Here is a 12297-nt window from a genome sequence, read left to right on the forward strand (position 1 = left end):
TTATTGAAAAATCGTTGTAAAATCATTGTTTTTATTTACAAAAATGTCACCATGTTATTTTTCATGATGATTTTTGCTCAACCGACGTTAAATAAATAGGAAGTGTTGTCATCTTCTTCAATGATTGAAGTAATTGATCAGTTGAGTTTTGAAAAGAGAAAAACATGCATAAATTTTAGAAGCAGTGACTTGATAAATTTGTCTCATAATTAGTTAGTCAAAATTATCTGCTACTTGTCGAATTCATCTGTCACAATTAGTCAATTGAATCAGCATAAAACTAGCCGAATGACCCATAGCTAGTTGTATGACTCCCAAATCATGTTCTAAGAAGTTATCAAATAGAAAAATATGATCTAGTAGGATACTTGATTTTGTAGCCTATAAATAGGTTTCATATTTCAAATTTTAAACTCAATCAATCTAACACAAACTTACTTTTACTCAATATTTTTATCTTTATGCCTTTTATTTCTTTAAATTACAACTTTTATTTACTACTTTCATTTTATAACCATTCGTTTGTAGCTTTTCACCCTTATTTTCAAGTAAACGTATGCTTTTTCGACTTCTTTCTTCTTCTTTGTTCTCCTAAATTAAACACTAGTTGGAGTAGCTTAGAAATCCATAATCAAGGAATAAATTTCCCTTGTCATAGATCGATTAATCATTATTTAAGATCTTGTTAAAACAAGATTAGTCAAAAACATATTACAACTAACTTTAATTTTTTATGCAACAACAAAGGCATCAATCAAGTTTGTTACGATTTGCTATCACTCGTCAACAGGACAGAAATTATAATAACGAAAAATTCATGTTTTTCGAGTAACGCATGCCGTATATTCAAGGATGTGCCCAGTTACATTAGGGAAAAAATGATGAGCCAAAAATTTCATAATTGTTACTTATTAAGTAAAATTATATATTGTTTATCTGCAAAAGTAATCCACTGGTGTCGCTACAATATTGTCATATGCTAATTTATTATATATTCACGGTTCTGTATGATGTATTAGAAAAAATATTTATTTTGGAAGTGATCGAGAATACAAAATCTAAAAAACTACTTATTTTAGAAAAGAAAAAAGAGAGGGCTTGATTAATACCCACTTGAATAATGTACGTCTCTTCAATAACAATAACATTACCATTTTTTTACATTTTATTTTACCTATGAATATAGTTACAGTAGTTGAGTAATAATGTGCAACAGAAGGCAAAATTATTTAAAAACATAGTTCTTTTATCTGTTAGAATCAAATATAGATATCAACAAACCTACAAAAATTCATATATAATACTAAATCAATTAAACTAGACGTTTTTTATATTTAAAAACATAAATCGATAGAGGTTAAACATAGACATTGCAATAAAGGATTGAAAATAAAGTAAATTAAAGCATGATGCTCTTTCTAGATAAGAAAAAATAGTAAAAGTAATTCCAACAAAAATAGCTCCAATTTGATTAACGAAAGTTTCTTGCTTTTAAATTTTAATATATGCTTGCGTATGCATGCATGCAAGCATATGGCATTGGAAAATGTTAAAAAAGTTTTTTCTTTGTACAAAAAAGAAAATATGAAATTCTTTATTGACATGATTTAGTTTAAAAAAGAGAGTTAATCCCTCATGCTGAATGAATGTTTGAATATCATATGAGAGAGATGTTCAATCATGTTTTAAACAAGATTATCTTCTTTAATTTCAAGGAATTAAATTTAGTATCAGAAAATTTATAAATATATATATATATATATATATATATATATATATATATTACTCACCAATTGAACAAGACTTCTTTTGCTAAACAAAATTCCTTTGAAGAAGGATATTTTTGAAAAAAAGGAATTTATTTTCGTTAAATGCATGTAAATATAACTTTTTAACATAAAACCTTTTCTTAAAATAATTTGTTTCTACTCTTCTATTTATCTTTTATATATACTATGATATTTTATGATTATGTTTATATTAATGATAGAAAATACCTTAAATAAATTACTAAAAAAATCGTTTTACTCTTTTATTGATTATATATATAAAAGAAAAATACTAGCAACACACTCTTAAACACAAACACACTCTGATTAAAATTTATTTAAAAATATAAAATTTTATGAATCCACATCATTTTTAATTATTCTCTCTGATCCATACAGTGTTATTGAACACATTCTCTTTGTTTATTCTAAAATAAAATGCAGTACTATATTTAGGATGACACAGTGTTCAAATCTGATTGGTGTTTTCTGCTCCCTCTTCGGCCTGTTGTTAGCAATTGATGGCCCAACATCCTTGTTGGTTTCAGACATTTTCTCCCTTCTACACAATGGAGAGGTCATTAATGTTTGCTTTTATTTTATTTTATTTTATTTTGAGAGATCATTAATGAGTTTTTTCTCCAAATGGTCAATTTCAATGTAATTTGATCATAAACAAAAGGATAAATAACCACTTTTGTCTTTGAAGGTATAATTGGCTCACAAATGTAAATGTATCCTTAAAAGATGAAAATGCAAAATTTAATCACCAAAAGTGTAAAAAATGTGATAAATATATTCGACTGTTAACTTTGATCCGTCATCCTTAATAAAATAACCTACGCGACACAAACAAATTTGTTACTAAAATAATTGTCAACATGTTCATGCGGACTAAATTGGATAAAAATGTCAATAAAATATCATTCTTGGATTTAAATGTCAATAATTTTTTGTTTGATGAAAAATGTCAATATTTTTTATTGGAGAAAAACGCCCGTAATTTGTTTTGAACCTAAATGTCAGAACGCTTCATTGGACCAAAATGTCAATAAGTTACTATTATTAGACGAAAATGTCAGTAATTTTTTTTATTAAACCTAAATTTATTAAGAGTAAAATATAATTTTAAGATAAATTTTTGTCATTTTTTATCATTACGAACATAACATTATAATAATCATTTTAAAAATATATTGGCAAATATATATGAAAAAACATAATAATAATGATAATATTGATTATCAATCATAATTTATTTGTCAGAATATAAATTATCTAAAATAAACATTGTATCAGTTTACCAAAATAAACATTGTAACAGTGTACCAATCATTATAAAATTTTTCAAATTATAATAATTAGTCACAATCTACTATAAATAAAAGATAAATATATCCCATATCCCATATCTAAAATATAGTCGGGATATATTTGTCGCATTTTTTACACTTTTGGGAACTAAATTTTGTATTTTCATCTTTTAGGGATGCATTGGTCAGTGGAGTGAGAAGACAAAAAGTCAAGAAAATATTATATGACAAATATGCTCAAATGCTGACAATTAGAGATGATCACATTAACAATCATTTTAGTGAAAAAGTTGTCCATATGTGTCATGTATGTTATTTTATTAATGGTGACGGATGAAACGGTCAAATGTATTTGTCGCACTTTTTACACTTTCAAGGATTAAATTTTATATTTTTATCTCTTAGGGACACATTTGTCAGTAAATTACACATTCAAGATAAAAAAATAATTATTTACCCTAAACAAAACTCTTCCGTGTGTGTGTATGCCTCATTAGTCATTACTTCAAAAGAAATTCATATCTCTGCCTTAAAGTTTTTATTTTTATTTTTATTTTTTTTAAAAAAACTTCAAGTTTACTCATAGGAACCCTCAAGTTCCAATATGGCTACAATTAGTCTACCAATTTCATATTCCTCATAATTAAAGTGTTTGAAGAGAGTATAATAATCCCTCAAACTCGATTACATACTACATATAGGTGCCATATTTCATTGGTATTAAACATGGGTTAGCCCAAGGCATGAAACCATAGAACATATTACATACTCCATCCGGTTTTGATTATAAGCAGTAAAAATATGTTATTTTTATTTTCAAATATAATTAAATTTCACTTATTTATATCTTATTTAATAAGATTCTCTAAAATACTTTTCATTTAATAAGGCTAAAATCCTTTTTACCTTTGTTTCATTAAATGATAATTTATGAAACATGTTTATTTTTTTTAATTAAAAATAACACAATTTAATGAAATTAACTAATGTTCCTAATAAGTATAAAATATGTCTGTTTTTGTATACTTATAATCAAGAACAGATTAAGTACCTAAGTTATTTATTATTCATATAACCGTGTTTCTTCCGAATAGTACCACGGCAACGGCACATAGTAGTATTTACTCTTATTTCATATATTTTACACTACACCACCAGGGGAGTGTCAATATTCACCACTTAGTATTATTAGTACTTGGGAACATTAATAACAAGCGCACCATTTTCCATATAAGCCTTCATACGATGAACGTTGGAATTTTCGGGTAGCATCAAGGTTTGAATGAATCTGCCTCTAGCACGCTCCAAAAGTTGCCCCCTCCCATTCCTTGTTTCCCTCTCCACCCACTTTTCACCAATGATGCATAGCTCTCTCCCATTTTCCACTTCTACCCTCACTTCATTGTGCCTAAGCCCCGGAACGTGTGCCTTGTACACGTGTGCTGTAGGGGTCTCCTTCCATTCCACGTATGCATTGACAACAATTGGTGATGTCCCTCCTGAAATTGGTAAGTGAAATGTTTTTTGGGTGGGTCCAAATTGCAATGGTTTTGCAATGTAGTGATTTGGAGGAGTAGGGTGGGTTTGGAATGGTTTTGCAATGTAGTGATGGGGAGGGTGGTCATATTGGGGACCAAATAAGCTACTTGGAAGGAATGGCATGTTTGTTTGGTGGGTGTTAAGGGCTTAATTGGGTGTGTTGGTCTTGGTTTGTACAAGGGATGTGAAGCACTTCCATCTATTTATAAGATCTTAAAGGGGCTATACCTTTTTTTTTTTTGTCAAGGGCTCTACTATTGTTGATGATGTATGTAAAAGGAATTTTATGAAGTCATGATGTGGTGCGTCATATCATAGAGTTTTGTACATTATTACAAGGCAGGAATCCACTTTATGCTAAAAAATTGGACACGTGGAGGAACATTGTTGTAAATAAAATGGATTGGAATATTGGTAATGCTAGGCGGCGTGTTATTCGTTTGAAAGACTAATAAACTAATGATATCATACATATCTCTATATTATATCAAATAATAAGGATTTTTAATATCATACATATCTCTATATTATATCAAATAATAAGGATTTTTAAAGTCTCTATATTATATCAAATAATAAGGATTTTTAAAGTGTGTTTGGATGAGACAATTTAAAATTTTAAAGAATTTTAAATTTTGAGAATTTCAAATGCTTTAATTTAAATTTTTTTATTTTTAAAATTTTATGTTTGGATTACTTTATTAAAAGTAAAAACTATCCGTTTCCAATGCGTCCGCACATGAGAACAAAAACGACGAAGCTAATGGACGGAGCCACTGGTGGCACCGCCGCGATTCTTGGAGGTCGTCATCATCGTCTTGAACTCCTCGAAGTTGACGCAGCCATCAGTGTCGGTGTGTGGAATCCATAGTTGAGGTTGAAGTGTGAAGAAGACGAAGGATTATTGGCGGTGAGGAAGAATGAGTCAATCTACACAGCAGTGCCTCTATGATTTCGCCAAAATGGCTCTCATCAACATCTTCGCTCACCCCTACGCCATGGTCTGTCGTAGCTTTTTCCCATTTAATTCACTTATTCCTTTCCCCATTCTTATTCTCACTCTCATTCATTCAAGGTGTGCGGCTTGTACTGTGGAGATGTCGACGCTGATAAATGGGTCGACGCTCAAATTGGCCACTACATTGGAATTGGTACTCCCTTCTTCTTCTTCTTCTTCTTCTTCTACCTTTCATTCTCATTAGTCAACTGTTCTTGTTGTTGCTGCTGCTTCTGTAGATGCACCTTCGTCTAGGATAGAGCAAATGCGAGAAGCTTGGGAGATTCACATGAAATCCTACACTGCCAAGTTCTTTGAGATTGATCCTTGCACGGTGAGCAAACAAACATCATCTTCAATTCTCTCTTCCATTGGAGCACGTTGTCGAGCTCGTCGGCAGAGATTTTGGCGTCGAAGTATGGAAATAATTTGTTTTTGAGAATTTGAAATTCATTCTCTTGAAGATAGAATTTGAAATTCTATTCTTTCAACTAACTAAAATCTTTTAAAATTCTAAAATTTTGAATTCTTTTACTAAAATATCCAAACATTACTTTTAATAAAAAAGAATTTATTTCCCTGTAAAAAATACATTACCTAGTTAAATTACCCTATCCAAACACACTCTTAATTCAATTCGAAAGACTAATGATATGATAGACATCTCTATATAATATGAAATAAGAAGGATGTTTAATTCAGTTTGAAAGATTAATATATATCATGAATATCTTTATATAATATCAAATAATAAGGATATTTAGTTCGGTTTGAAAGACTAATAATATCATGAATATCTTTATATAATATCAAATAACAAGGGGTGTCTAATTCACTTTAGTTCAATAAGATGTGAGTATTAAATAATCATTTTTGTCTCAATGTGTAATTCGTTGAAAAATGCGATTCTGAAAGATAAAAATATAAAATTTAGTCTCTGAAAATGTAAAAAGTGTGACAAATATATCCGACTGTTAACTTCCATCCGTCACCGTTAATAAAATAGTCTACGTGGCACGAAGGGACAAATTTGTCACTGAAATGAACAAATTTGTCACTGAAATGATTGACAACGTGGTCATCACTAATTGTTAGCATAAAGGCATATTTGTCATAATATTTTTTTGACTTTTCGTCTTCCCACTCCTGACAAATGCGTCCTCAAAGATGAAATGTAAAATTTAGTCCCGAAAGTATAAAAAGTGCACAAATATATCAGACGTTAATAATAGATTGTGAATATTATTATTATTATTATTATTATTATTATTATTATTATTATTATTATTATTATTATGTGTTTGTAATTTATGCTCCTATTCGTTTCAGTACTTATGCAATATATTTTTTAAATTGTCTTTTAATATATATATTTTATTATTTTGATTTCTTGTAAACCTTAATCTTTGTGTTAAAAAATTTATCTTATATCTTATAATTTTATCAAATTTCTATTAAATTTCTCACTTTTAATCTTTAAAATTATTCTATATCCCAATTCCAACTTAAGTATCCTTATATTTATATTGAAAATAATATATCGAGAGTTTTGAGTAAAAAAACACAATCGCTCGTGAGACCAAATTTATATATTTATTTATTTTAGAAAAAGAATTTAATCAACTATTTTTTTTGAAAAAAAGTCTCACAAAATTTAAACTAAATAAAGCTGAAGTGGAATTATAATTTTTTTTTCCTTAATCAATAAAATGTATATATATACCTCAAATATGAAAGAATCCCTAGGATAAACCTTATGTGCTTCCACTCGGGACAATACTTATTATACATAATATGAATGAAATAAAAACTATTACTAACAAACAAAAAACTCAAATAAAAAATATATTAATGTTCAAACTACTTTAAAACAAAAAAAAATAATACAGAGGTTTATTTTTTCCTTTGAGACGTAGAGTTGTATCTCTAACTAATTTAGGGACTACAACAGTGTTGCATTCTATTTGACATACTATGACAGAGTACGTAATAAAGATTAATAATTAATTGAAGAGACAAAAAAATTTAAGAAATAAAAGGCTTTTATTTTTTTTAAATGGTAACTCAATTTTTTTATCATAAAACTAAAGAAATTTATTTTATTTTGGAAAATAATTAGTTATGTTTATTAATTAAAAAATTAATTAACAACTTGATAGATGGATAAATAGATAGATAATCAAAGTATAAGAGTTCAAATCTTAAGTTGTATTTTATTATTTTTTATCCCTTTTTCCTTAATTTTTCTCCTAACAATTCATTATTAACGTCCGGATATATTTGTCACACTTTTTATATTTTCGGAGACTAAATTTTGCATTTTTATCTTTCAAGGATGCATTTGTCAGTCGAATGAAAAGACGAAAAATTTAAAAATATTATGACAAATATGTTTCTATGCTGACAATTTGAGACGACTACGTTAATATTCAGTGACAAATTTGTCCTTCCGTGTCACGTAGGCTTTATTAACGGTGACAGATGAAAGTTAACGACTAGATATATTTGTCGCACTTTTTACACTTTCTAAAATTAAATTTTTTATTTTCATCTCTCAGGGACGCATTTGTCAACAAATTACACCTTGAGAGACAAAAGTGACTATTTACCCTAAATTTTTTGATAAAAATAAAAAATATAATATCAATTATTATTATTTTTTCTTTTAAAAAAACTCCTTTATTGATACTTATTATTAGAATGCTTAACTCATCTCAAAAGTAAAAATAGAGTTAAATCATTTTATATCAGTCGATTTATGCAATAAATACATAAAATCAATTATCTTGAAGTACGTAAGAGATCGAATTACATTTTCTTTAAGAAAAGAGAAATACACTACTAATAACGATCGGTTCCTTAAAAAGAGATAATAATCAATTGTTCTACTTATCATATTAAAAAAATCTCTTTATTATTTTATTATAATGTTTTCTAGTATATATACTAGAAAACATTATAATAAAATAATAAAGAGATTGTTTTAATATGTATACTTTTATACTTTTGTCTGAGTATTGACTAAAATTTATTTTGTGTTTGGATTCCCGTCAATTTCGTTAAAAAATCATGCCTATTTTGCTTTTGACATAAGAGCTATTATTATTTAGCTTCAAATTTTGTATTGTTTTTTTATCCGTACAAACTGAACACCATACTAAAGTTTACAATATTGGTATATTCTGTTTAATTAATTAAACTAAACTCTCTTCATACATTTTGTACCGTCAATTTTTGGCCATAAACTGAAATCAAAATATAACTATTCTTTTTCTTTTTCAAATATGCGTTTGATCAGTCCACGGTATCAGATCTTTTTTCTTGTGATGGAAGTGAATTGTTATCAAGAATGCTTTTTCTCCATTATTTGGGGTTATCTTAATTTTATTCGTACTTTTTGTAATACTTTCTTTTTTTCAATTTTTTTTCTTTTCATCCTTCTATGTATCACATTACCTATTTTATTATACATTTATTTCTTCCTTATTCTTGTACTTATGGGAAAGAGTTATAAGAATAAAATTCCTCATGTTTTTTAAAGCTTTAAATATTTTTTTTAGTTCGTATAATTTAATAATTTTTTTCATCCTTAAATTTTTTTACTTCATATAAATTATGTCTTTTTTATTTTTTTATTCTTAAAACGGTTTTTACTTTTTTCATTGTTGAAAATATTATATAAATTGCTCCAAAATAAAAAAAAACATAATTTATAAAGACTAAAATAAAAAACTATTACTGTAAGGACAAAAAGCATAATACTACTAAATTGTAAGAAATAAAAATATATTTAAGTTTTTTTTCTAAATTAACGGCTGCATTGCTCGAAGTCCATATCAGAATACTATGCCGTTGCCGTTTGTAAATACTATTTTTGATGTAGAAGAATAGTTCACTTAGGATCGTAAGGAATTTTTATAAATAGTTCACTTAACAAATTAATATTTATTGATAAAAAAATTAAAGATATACAAATCATCGCCATATTTGTTTTAGAAGATAAAAAATAATTTTTTAATCGAAAAGAAGTGAATCTATATCCAAATTGATAAGACATTGAGCATAATAATTATCGAATTTTTATGGCGTGGATTCTCTATCTATATAGCTTATATTCATGTCCGTAGTTAGATTCTTGTTTTGGAGTGAACCATACTCAGCCTTATCCACACTGCCACACTGGTCTTTGTCACAAGGGTTACGCTCAGGGGCGGTTCCTCTTTGTGTTAAGGAGTGGCCATGCCTACTAAAAAATAAACAGATGTTCTAAAATATGGTTGTAAGTTTTTTTTCTTGGTTTAATTACATTTTTATTTTTAATTTTTTAATATTTGGCAAATTTGACGTCATTTATCCTCAACTTCTAACAAAATTACAAATTTTACCTTATCATTTGTACTGGTAATATATTTACACTTTTTACTCTCATTTTTTTAAAAATTTTGCACCCAATTTTTTATGGCAAATTGTATTCTTAATTTTTTTTTATTTTTTTTGACAAAATTTATCCCTACTTTTGTACTTATTAATAAATAAATGACAGAAGATAAACGATCACAAATTTCTTAAAAATTGAAGTTAAAATGCACCACATTAATTTAATGGAAGTAAAATTTATTAAAAATTTAAAAGTTGAAAATAAAAAATACGATTAAGTCTTTTTTTTTTCTTTTAACTTCATGCTTTAATTTACATTTTGTATATGAAAAAGTCTCTGTGAATGATTTGCTTACGATGGAGCAGGAATATGTAGCTCATACACCTCTCCCAAAAATAGCACATACTGTCCAAAGCCAATATGTCCCCTACTAAGCCCATATACTCCAATGACTACTTGTGTTGGTAAAATAAACGTAATTCACAAAACTAAACGAACGATGAGGAACACTCTAATTTCATTGAACAATAATACGCGTAAATATAAATTTTGTGACAGAAAGAAATTTTAAAAGCAGCAAACAAACTTCCTAAACAATAGTTACTATATCTGCTAGCTACTTATTAATGAATGTCATGGAAAACAAAATAAACAGTCATAAAGACGTGGTCAAAGTGTACAGCTAATTGAAAATTTTGACACAATTGTTGATACACATTCAACTGAGTCAAGAAAGTTTCTCTAGTGTTATGTTAAATAAAACTAATTCAAAAGTAGCTGGTTAAAAATTTAGTTAGTAATTAAAATTTTTAAAGTTAGCTTAATCATAAATATTTGATAAAATTAATTGTTGATGTAACTGAAATTAAAATGTAAAATGACAAAAATATATATCTTTATATGATATTTTTATATAAATTTTAATTTTATTTTATGGATAAAAATATATTTTGAAATGTTATAATTTAGTTTTTTTTTATTAATTTTAAACTCTTATAATTTTTAGATAAATTATTTTTATTGCATTTTTAATTTCAATTATTATATTTTTTTTCATATGTATTCTACTATTAATCTTATAAACTATTTTTAATCATGGTTAAAATGAAGTATAAAAATATAATTAAGTAGACATTATACTTTTATTATATTAATTAGTGTAATAGTTAAAATAAATTGTCTAATATAATTTTTTTTAAAGTTCTATTTATTAATAATATGTAAAAGGAAATTTATTAATTATTTTAAAGATAAAAAGAAAAGAAAATATAAAAATACAGAACCTAACATTTTAAAAAATGTTATTTCAAATTAAATTTTTAAAAATATTAAAAATTATTAAAAGAAACTTGTTTATCCAACAATCAACAAACAAGTTTTTCAATTAGTAAAAAAAATTAAAGATTAGTTGAAATAACTTGTGAAATATAATCTTAGTATCTTTAATGGAACTAGGGTCATAGCGGATGACAAAACAAAAAAAAAACAAAGTTTAAAAATAGATGAGATGCCACTTATGTTTTTTAAAGGAAAACGTCAGATTTTTTTATTTTTTTTTAAATAAATGGTCTTGGGAACCAAATTCGAGTTTGAGAATCTACTCTGGGTAGGAAAAGTGTTAACATCCTATGTTGTCCTTAGACGTATGATTATCTTTAATTAAATGCCAAAATTAATACAGCTTTAAATTTATTTAATTTGTAAGAAAACAAGTCTATTTTATTTTGTTTGTATGAGAAGTATTTTTTTTATTATTAACCAATTTTTTAAAGTTAATATAGTTTAATATTTTTAATAGGACATTACTTTCTTTTACAAAGTAATGTAAACTAATTTTCCTCATGACATTTAAAAATGAGTAATAAAACTTCTTTTTCTAAAAAATGTAATAACTTAAAAATTCTTAAATAATCTATAATAATATTTATGTGTATACATATTTACTACTAAATTAAGTAGAAATAATATAATAAAGTGTATTATCATATAATTTAAACTAGCAGTATTTTTTTAAAAAGAATGTGTTAAATATTAGAAACTTACATGGGACAAATTGACCCGAGTCAGTTTTACAAATTTTTTTTGGAATTGGATTTGTTTTGAAAGTAATTACTAAATGGTCTATTTTTTAAAGCTTTCCGCCATTACTATAAGCGAAACATGGCGTGGCAGGGACAATATGACATTTCGCCAGCCGGGTTGGCGAAACAAGCATGAGTTGGCGAAACAGACACCCATCAGGCACGACAGCAGTGGGTTTCGCTGGTGGTATTAGACTATTAGCGAAATAGGCTAGGTTGT

At 26.7% G+C, this 12297-nt stretch overlaps 1 protein-coding gene across 1 annotated transcript; it reads right to left on the reverse strand.

Moving 5' to 3' along the window:
* Window positions 1-4125: 4125 nt before the first annotated feature.
* LOC100817672 (18.1 kDa class I heat shock protein) lies at window positions 4126-4801 on the reverse strand. The gene has a single exon (XM_014775234.2). The coding sequence runs from the start codon at window positions 4742-4744 to the stop codon at window positions 4271-4273; it is 474 nt and encodes a 157-aa protein (XP_014630720.1). The 5' UTR covers window positions 4745-4801; the 3' UTR covers window positions 4126-4270.
* Window positions 4802-12297: the final 7496 nt, after the last annotated feature.

This window comes from Glycine max, chromosome 3, assembly GCF_000004515.6.
Source record: "Glycine max cultivar Williams 82 chromosome 3, Glycine_max_v4.0, whole genome shotgun sequence".
NCBI classification, from domain to species: Eukaryota; Viridiplantae; Streptophyta; class Magnoliopsida; order Fabales; family Fabaceae; genus Glycine; species Glycine max.

Bases quoted from the DNA above. Each gene is read 5' to 3' on its own strand.
- LOC100817672 (XM_014775234.2), bottom strand. From the start codon at position 4,744: ATGCCATTCCTTCCAAGTAGCTTATTTGGTCCCCAATATGACCACCCT.